Source organism: Dendropsophus ebraccatus, chromosome 3 (genome assembly GCF_027789765.1).
Source record: "Dendropsophus ebraccatus isolate aDenEbr1 chromosome 3, aDenEbr1.pat, whole genome shotgun sequence".
Lineage (NCBI taxonomy): Eukaryota > Metazoa > Chordata > Amphibia > Anura > Hylidae > Dendropsophus > Dendropsophus ebraccatus.
The window spans coordinates 140,335,377-140,345,155 of record NC_091456.1 but is presented as its reverse complement, the minus strand read 5'-3'; the positions used below and the strand labels follow the sequence as shown (position 1 = coordinate 140,345,155).

The 9,779-nt window shown below is 46.5% G+C and overlaps 1 protein-coding gene across 8 annotated transcripts in view; it reads right to left on the bottom strand.

The window, feature by feature from the left end:
* Positions 1-413: 413 nt before the first annotated feature.
* ANKRD31 (ankyrin repeat domain 31) overlaps positions 414-9,779 on the bottom strand; it is a 159,345-nt gene continuing 149,979 nt past the window's right edge. For 7 of the 8 annotated variants that reach the window (XM_069962787.1, XM_069962782.1, XM_069962783.1 and 4 more), the window contains 2 exons: positions 6,971-7,061; positions 414-795 (listed from right to left, as the gene is read on the bottom strand). In XM_069962787.1, coding sequence (XP_069818888.1) covers positions 632-795; positions 6,971-7,061 — 255 coding nt within the window. In that variant the 3' untranslated portion in view covers positions 414-631. The remainder of the gene's footprint in view (positions 796-6,970; positions 7,062-9,779) is intronic. The other variant, XM_069962785.1, reaches the window with a different exon arrangement.

The window sequence follows — 9,779 nt, the reverse complement described above, 5'->3', positions numbered from 1 at the left end:
ATGCTGTGAGGAAGCAGCCTGTGTCCCTAAATCTGCAGCACAGTGTAGCAGAGATAACTGTCAGTCCCTCTCGCTCTGCTACACCGTGCTGCAGCTTCAGTAATACAGGTTGCTTCCCAAACTGTAATGTCTAACATACATTAGAATTGATATTAGGGGAAGCTCACTATCTTTTTCACTGAATGCATATATATAAATATGCCGGCATAGGTCTTGTGCAGTCCTGCAGTTCCCAAAACAGCCATTGGTGGTAGCAGAGCGGCTGTGTTGCCCGTTATTGCTGCCACTCAATGAGGAAAAAAAATAAATACAATCAATTACATTTTCTTAAATAAAGCTATATACCAAAGTTTATAACTATATTAAAGATATGTATTTTTTTTGCCGGAATACCACTTTAATCCAATGTGTGTTTGTATAACTATATGTGAACAATACAAAGAAACAGAGCTATAACTGCTCAACATTGATTAATAAAAGAACTAATAAAAACCTGGTCATATGACATGGCACCCAAACGTTATCTCAAAATAACCACAGTTAGTGACGTTAAATACTATTACTGTACATCTAGATCTTAAAATAACAATGAAACAGAGTGATAACACATACAGTAGATGAAAATTTGTTTTCAAAGATCATTGCCACCATTGTTCATGAATTCTTCCCATAACTCATCCATTATATGGCTTGGTAAAAGTTCTCTTTTATCAACAAGTACAATTTCATTCACCTGCAGCACTGCATGACCAGGCAGGTGGTGACTTGGTAAAACTACAAATTTAAAAATATTTCCTTATTGTTAATATAATATTTTATATTTTGCAATAAAAGTTGCATGTAATAAATATGAAACTTTAGGGAAACTTTATGTAAAAAAAAACATTTTAGGGAATTAAATACAAACAATACAGTAATTATTTGCTATTAAAAGACGGCCATCCACTCAATTTCAACAGTGTGTGAACAGAGTCTTTCTGTGTTTTCAATCCGTTCCTGGTTTTGGCTGCAAAATACTGACCAAATACTGAGCAAAAAATACTGTAGCCTAAAAAATAGCCTAAAAAACACCCTTAGATACATTTTGCCCCCTTCTGCAACTTTAACCTAAACCTTACCCTGGTATTGCTCTGTTCTCAAGTCCAATGGACTATACCTGCGCTGGAAAACAACCTGATCAATGAGTCCACTTATTATTATAATTGTTATTATTATTATTTTTTTTGTAAATCTCTTTTTATTGAATTTTAAATGAGTCCACTTATTATAATGGGGTGGGGCTAGCAGCGACAGCAAATAGCAGGCAAAACAAAGGTAGTGCGAAGGTAGTATTACACAATGCCTCATAACAATGAGTTTCCATATAATGTGCTATCCAACTTGCTGTTCTATGTTTATTGTGAAACTACATCTGCCATGTGTCTGCAGCTATCAATACATGCTAAGAATAGTTACAACAGTTGAAAAGCCACAGGTTTAGGACCACTGATATATGTGCAGTTTTATCAAGTCCACCAGTGCAACAAATCCGAACCATGCCTCCCCTGTGATGTTCATGAAGTCCTAGTAAGACTTCTGAATATGAGTTTTTCAAATGGGACAATCCCTTTAATTTTAATTGTACTGTATTTTGTAATAAGGAAACAAATAACATATCACTTTTTTTTTAACTGTGATCGTTTATTAGTTTGTACAAAAAATAATAAACAACTGATAAAGAGCTTTATAACTTTGTGTTGAGAATACAAGATGCCACAGTAGCCATTCCACCATCTTTATGAAGGTTATTATTTAACTCTACAATAGTCATTTTGTATGGATTTACATACTCACAGCAGATTTTTCATTCTGCTGCGAGTATGTAAAGCCCCATCCCCCTTAACCAACTGCTGCCCATTTAATACTTTACCCATCTGCGCTCCAGTCTGCTTTTGTGGCTGCCGGCTCCCTGACTGCTGTCTGCCGCACCCACTGATTGGCTGAGCTAGGGCTCTATGATGAAACAGGGGTTCCATAATATCTGGAAACTCGTGGGTGACTTCATTGTTTCCCTATGCAGAGAAATTGAAGGCCTTGTCTGAAGTGCTGACAGTGTGCTTTAGTTGGCAGTCCCCTTAAGAGCATATTACATTTTGGTGATTTGGCTGTGAAATGGATTATGCAGAATTTCGCGTCTCCTACTGTAATGAAGAGTCAAAGAGGAGTTGAGGCTCAGCATTTGTGCCAGACTATTTTTTTTTTAATTCTCAATTTTATTCATTTTTCAAATTTATAACCAGACCAACAGTAGCTCGCCGCACCCGCAGGGTGCAATGACATGTCATTGTGGCAACAGAAACATAAACAAGTGCAAGTTAACAACAGACTATAACAGATTCCGTGGCAATCCGCAGCTCCCGGTAAGGCGACTAGACATGCAAAGTGACAAATAGCTAGGGAGTGAGCTCACGCTCAAACAGCAACCAAGAAAAAAGAGAGAAGAATAAAAGTGGAAAACAAAGAGGGGAAGGGGAAGCAAGAGAACACAGGGAGGAAGGATAGGGAAAAGGGGGGGCGGGGTAGGGGAGACCGGTCCTCACTGAACTAGAAGAGACCGAAATTCAGTTGATTCAGTAAACTGATCCCAGTAGTACCAGGTGCGGAAGAATCGGGAATTACGACCATGCAGTTGCGCCATCAGATCCTCCAGGTGCTTAAGATCCTCCACTTTGCGGAGCCACAGGGAGACACTCGGAGGGTCAGGTTGGCGCCATAGGGCAGGAATGCACGCACAAGCAGCATTGACCAGATGTCGGAGCACTGAGTGACGGTAAGTCTTCGGAGGGATCTCCGACAAGTGCAGGAGGAAGAATGATAGAGAGAAGGGGAGCTGGTGGTCAGTAAAAATGGAGGAGATGCGCCATACTGCTCTCCAAAAAGGCTCCAGTTTAGGACAGCTCCAGAAGGTGTGGAGGAGGGAACCCTCTCCACCACAGTTCCTCCAGCAAAGCGGGAAGACCTCGGGGAAAATCCGGTGAAGTCGGGTAGGCACTCGATACCACCACGAGAGGAGTTTGTACCCTGCCTCCTGAAGACGGGAGGCAATAGATGAGGAATGCGTGCAAGCCAAGACACGTTCTACCTGCGCTGCAGAGAAAGTAACGTTAAGGTCCGCTTCCCACGCGGTAAGAAAAGGAGGCGGAGGCTGCTCAGGAGGCGAGCCCAACATGGCATAGAGGAGAGAAAGGGTATGGCGGAGAGGGTCGGAGCCCAGGCAAAGAGACTCAAACTGAGTGGGTGACCGTGCAAAGAAGGAAGGTAGTGGCAGGGAAAGAAGGAAGTGATGGAGTTGCAACGACCGCCAGAACCCCAGGGGTGAAGGGTCCGTGAGGTCATTGAGTGAGGAGAGAGGTAGCCAGCCTGACTCACTAAGGAAAGAGGAGGCACGGAAGGTGCCCACGCGGAACCATGTACAGAACACTGGGTCTTCCATGCCAGGCAGAAAGGAGGGATTGCCCAGAACCGGAAACAGGGGGGAGGGGTGCGGGGCCAGGAGAGATGCTTTTGGCATATCCTCAGGGTCGGGGCAATGATGGGGTGTCAGGCAAGTCGACGGTAGGCGCCTGGCAGCCACGGCGCCGCCAGCAGCGCTATGGGGGAAAGTGCCATCTCTGGGCCTACCCAGATTTTTGTGGGGGCATGACGATGCCAGTCTACCACTCGGGAAAGATGGGCAGCAGCATAGTAGTGATAGAGGTTAGGGAGTCCAAGTCCCCTTCTCGATTTTGGGCGGTACAAGACTGCCTTCTCCAAACGAGGCTGCTTATGAGCCCAGATAAATTTGGTGAGAATCGTCGAGAGGTGTCTAAAGTAGGACAGGGGCACCGCCACTGGGAGGGCCTGGAAAAGGTACAAGGGCGAGGCAGGACATTCATTTTAAAGATAGCACAGCGCCCAAACCAGGAGAAGGTGCCCCTGTGCCACCTCAGCAAGTCTGATTTGATACGTTTCAACATTGGCGGGAAGTTCGCCGAAAAGATGTCGGCGACCAACGGTGTCAGCTGGATCCCCAGATAGGTTAAGGAGGAGCGCGCCCAAAGAAAGGGGAAAGAGGCCTCAAGGGTGGCCACCACAGGAGGGGGGAGGGAGAGGTTGAGCGCCTTTGATTTTTGCAGGTTTATCTTATAATTGGAGAGAGTTTGGAACCTGGAGAGTTCAGAAAGAAGATTAGGAAGGGACACGGAGGGTTGAGTAAGAAAGAAAAGCAGGTCATCTGCATACGCTGCTACTTTGTGCTCCACTCACCCCACACTCACCCCAGAGATATTTACATTATTCCTGACGTGTCTGAGAAAGGGTTCCAACGTCAGAACAAAGATAAGAGGGGACAGCCCTGCCGTGTGCCGTTAAATATGGAGAACGGGGTGGAGAGAAGGCCATTGACCGAGACCTGGGCAGAAGGACACGAGTACAGAGAACTGACCCACGCCAACATATGTGGACCGAGGCCTATATGTCGGAGTGTAGCGAAGAGAAAGGGCCAGCCGACTCGGTCAAAGGCCTTCTCCATGTCGGTGGAGAGGAGTATGGATGGCAGGGTTGAAGACCGGGCATGGTGGATGATATTGATGGCCCTGGTAGTATTGTCCGGGGCTTCCCTCGTGGGCAAGAAACCCACTTGATCTAGATGTATAAGGGGCTGGAGGAAAGGCGTCAAGCGGGCCGCTAGTATTTTGGAGAAGAACTTGAGATCTAAATTTAGAAGGGAGATGGGACGGTAGTTCTGACAGTAAGGAGGGTCTTTACCCTCTTTAGGAATTACGGAGATGTGGGCCCGTAGGGAATCTGGGGGGAGTGAGGAGCCAGTGGAGACCACGTTGTATGCAGACAGGAAATGTTCCTTCAGGAGGGGGCCAAAGACCTTGTAATAGGGCAGAGTAAACACGTCGGGGCCAGGGGCTTTACCAGAGGGGATTTAATCGCCCACTCCCATTCCGAGTCAGTGATAGGGGATTCCATGGAGGCAGCGCTCTCTTCCGACAAGGAGGGAAGGCCCGAGTGGAAAGGAGGGAATCAGAGCTGGAAGAAAAGGGGTCCACAGGGAGGCAGTGAGGGGGTATAAGGCACCGCCCGGGTGACGGATTAGCCCAGGAGAAAGGCACAGTGTGGCAGCTCTGCAGCAGCAACCGAACCGGTCAGGTTAAGTAGCATGGGAGTCGAGACCGGTCTTCACCAGTCGTGACGGGGTCTCAAGGTCCAACGGAGGCAGCGGGTAGGTAGGACTGCATAATCCCGCTTCAGCGGGCATCGGTCGGCTGCCTGGGCGGAGAGTGCGGATCCCGTGGGCAAGGGGAACGGGGGCCTCTCCGTAGCGGCGAACGGGATCTTCGTGTCTCAGTACAAGGGGAGCGGCCACCAGATGGCGACCCTGACATAGGAAGCGGGAGGACCGGGAGGGTCCAGTCAGGCAGGTGCAGATGGCCATCATCCAGCAGTTGAAGTGCTCCCGGTAAATCCGCGGGGGTGCGCAGGATGTAGGAGGTATTCCCCTTCCGGATGATAAGGTGGAAGGGGTAGCCCCATCTATAGGAGGCATCCGAGTCCCGGATGATGTCCAGTAGTGGTTTTAGCAGCCGACGCATGGCTAGGGTGCGTCTGGATAGGTCGGGCAAGAGAGTAATCTCGGCTCCCTCAAAGTCCAATGGACCCAGTTCACAGGCGCGCTGAAGCAACGCCTCCTTCTGTTGGAAATAGTGAACGCGACAGAGGACGTCCCTGGGGCGATTCCTGTCCTGTGGTCGCCGGCCCGTCACTCTGTGCGTTTGGTCCATTTCAATATGTGTCCTCAGGGTCCCCCAGATATTTATTAAAGATGTATCTCACCGTCCCCACGAGGCGATCAAGGCCGATCTCTTTCGGGAGGCCACGTATCTTTATGTTATTCCGACGACCCCGATTTTCAAGATCGTCGACATGGAAAATTAAGTCCCGTAGAACAGCCTTCTGTGCGTCAACGCATGGGGTCAAAGTGGATACCTGCTGGTCTAGTGCGGCGTGGCGGGTCTCCAGGCTGGTGACAGCGGCGGCAACCACCGTTATAGTGGAGGTGGAGGGGGTCTTCCGAGACCCGGTGGGCATAATGGGGCAAGGATGGTGCAAGTTAAAGTCCCGGTAATGAGGAGCTATGCCCGGAGCTCAGAGCCAGCACGTCCTCACACAGCCATGCTCAAACCATGCCCCCGCATTTGTGCCAGACTTTGGCATGCCTCACCACTGATTCCTACTCCCTCTGCTTCATGAATAATCAATGCTGCCCGGCCTCCTGCTAACTCAGCTGTCAGTCAGTATCTGCCAACAGAGGACTGATCTGCAATCAGATGTAGTTGGACATCCTAGCCTGAGTTGGAGTTTTGGTCAGAGGAATCAAACCAAAGAAAATAAACTGGTATTGGTCTCTAGACAGGTGATTTATGCCTAGACCACAGCTCCAACACAGACTACAAGGTTTAACTATATCTGATTGCAGATCAGTCCTCTGTTGGCAGATACTGACTGACAGCATTGATTATTCATGAAGAAGAGGGAGGAGGGAGGAAGGTGTGGTGAGGTGTGCCAGAGTGTGACACAAACACTGAGGCTCAACTCCTCATTGACTCTTCATTACAGTAGGATTGTGCATAATCCACTGCATGGACAAATAAACAAAAGGCAACATGCACATTAGGGAACTTCCAACTATAGCACACTGTGACTACCTCAGGACAGATTCCCTTTAATAAAATCATAACCAGTAACCAACATAGTCTAAATTTGAGCAACGGCTGCTTGGTTCCTTGTAATTTTTTTTTTCAGTATGTTACAGCTTTTCATAGAACTAATGGTGGCTCCATGTATCCAAAAATCTCTAGCCTTACTAAAGTCATAGAGCAGTTTTTATATGTAAGTATTTTCAAATGCCTAAAAAGGGACTTCCTTCCCATAGGCCACTTACCAGATTTTTTTCTGTTTGACTCTCTCATTGTCCTTGGTGCAAAGTCCTCTTGTCCAATGAAACTTGACAGTTTTTTTCCAAAGTATGTGACCTTTAAAAAAACATGAAATGTAAGTTTTTAAATGCTCAATCCTAATTATTCTCAGAGAAATAAGTGCTGGCAAAAGGTTTGACAACAGGTTGTTTTATATCTGTGTATATTGGCATATCCAGCCAGAAATCTGCAGTGGAAATAACAGATGCTGCTGATTTGTGCAGTATGTGACTACCCTAAGGTTCCTTTTCCAGAGCCCAATATGGTGCAGTGGAAGGACACAAGACAAGCAAGCGCTTGTTGACAGTACTTTTAGAAGGCTCGATCAATGACGTGGCCTGGCCATATGAATGATCACTGCATTGTTCGTGTGGTAATTTAAATATGTTACTATGGGTCGCACATGCCCTGTTTACACAAGTTAATATCAGCCGAGATTTGCTGAGTGTCAATGATCCCTCTTAAAGGAAAATTCCGGGCAGGGAATTTTTTTCCAAACGGCCAGCTGTAGCTCACTGTCCTCCGCTCTGGTCCCTGGTTGCTTTCCCACAGACAGTGACTGTAGCGGTGTCCCACCTCTGCAGCTGACTGGCTTTGTGTCACTTATACACTGCAGCACAGAAAGGGTTAAGGTGGGGGCACTTGGCCACTGAGTGCTTTGCTTATGTTTTAAACTATAAGGGCTCCTAATAATCCCGCACCATTAAATACAGTGCTCTGACAGGGTGAGGAGCCATTGGCTGCCTGCCCTGCCACTCACTCTTGTGGCCACAGGCAGCAATTTGCTTTTGGACACAAAAGGCCACTCTCTCCCCAGCTCCTCGGATTGCAGGACATGGAGGAAGAAGAGACATGGGAGGATTACCTGCAGGAGGAGTAGCCTACAGCAAGGGGGCTTACTACAGGCAGATATCCGACATGGAGGAATTTCCTGCAAGGTCCTTAGTACAGAGGGATTACCTAAAGGGGAATTGCCTAAACAGTAGGGATTATTTACAGGGGACTTGAGACGACCTAAAGGGGATGAAGTTTACCTACAGGGTGATTGACTACAGAGTAGGTTAACTACAGGGGTGCTTACTACAGGGAGATAGCTACAAAGGGAGGGGAGTAATACATAGAGAACACAAAATGCAATTTACTGGAGGAGGGGGGAGCTAACAACCTACATGTGGGATACTAATTACTGGGATGGTTACATGTTGAAATAGAACTGTGGCTTCAATGTATAGACATGATTATTATAAGGACCTGTGCCTCTCTTGACATGTACAATTTATTAAATTGTGTTAATTGTATTAATTGTGAAGAATTCTAAAGCGTCTTTTCTTAGAACTCAATACTTTGCTGCTCCTCAGTTATTTATCTCAGAAATGTATGAATAAATTACCAACTGGGTCTTACCATCCCCCTTGCCTTACCCTGCCTGGTACAGTCTAATCATTGCTGACAGCATCAGAGACTGTAGGGACACACCTTCTAACAAGGGGAATAGTAACACCAACTTGTTAATTTATTCATACTTTTCCAGGAAAAGGAAAAGTAGAACAGCATAATGCAAAATCCTAAAATACCACTGCTGTCTTGCAGCACTGTGGATATACAGTAGATATGAAGTTGAGCATTGCAAAATCTTCATGGAGTATGTGTGTTCTCCCAATGCTTGCCTGGATAAAGGAAAAAAAGCGAAAGGCGGGAGGTGGCGCCTCGTGTGATACCGTAGGTACCAATGGGTAAATGGAAAGGTAGATGGAGGCTCACCTTAAAGCCCCCTGGGCTTGTTGCATATCACCCCTTTATGGGGTACTGTGTCCTGTTTCAACTTGGCGTCTGTGTTCAGGGCTGCAGCTAGCTGGGAGAGACAGACCGGGATGCTCCCAAAGGGGCTCGTAGAAGTGCAGGCAAATAGCGGAAAGAAAAGCGTCAAACTCCTAGATGCCAGCGCTGCCTCAGAGGAATCACAGGTATTCCTAAGTGCCCTCATTGGTTCCCTCTCACCACACCTCCTCTGTAATTGGACACATCTGCTCACGTGACCTCTGCTCTCGGCACACAGTCTCAGCAGAACAAGTCCTCACTGTTAAAATGTATCCAGAGTGATTTAACATGTTTTGGTTTCCTGCAATCTCATTACATTTATCTGTAGCAATCTGCCTCTAGCTCCCAATAGCTGCAGTGTAATATATACCTTTTGCCTTATCATTACATCAACCCTATGTATACAACTGTATTGATTAGTGTTTGTGTACCTACTGTGTTGTTTATATTATTGCCTAGCAACATTAATGGGCGGGATTGGCGCCCTTTTCTCAATCCTCTCAGTCCTTTTAAACTCCCACTGTCCTATACTCTGTATGCACAACTATCTGAGGAAGAAAGCTTATGCTTTTGAAACGCGTAATACTCTGTGTGTATTCTAAATAAACTTTTTAAATATTACCATCATCGTTCCTGTGATTTCTCTGAGGCAGCGCTGGCATCTAGGAGTTTGACGCTTTTTTTCCGCTATTTGCCTCCAATGCTTGCCTGGCTTTTCAGCAATCTAAAATTACACTGACTAATTATTTGGCTTCCCATGAAATATGACACCACCACTACCAAGTGTAGGTTGTGTGTGATTACAATCTGTGCACAATGCTGCAGAATCTAAAGGCCATATTACACAAAGCAATTATCGGCCCTATTTGGCTGATCATCGGCCATTACGGGCAATTATCGCTTTGTGTAATAAAAGGCAACGATGTTGGCTGATGTTCGTCTGTCATGTTGAAAGAC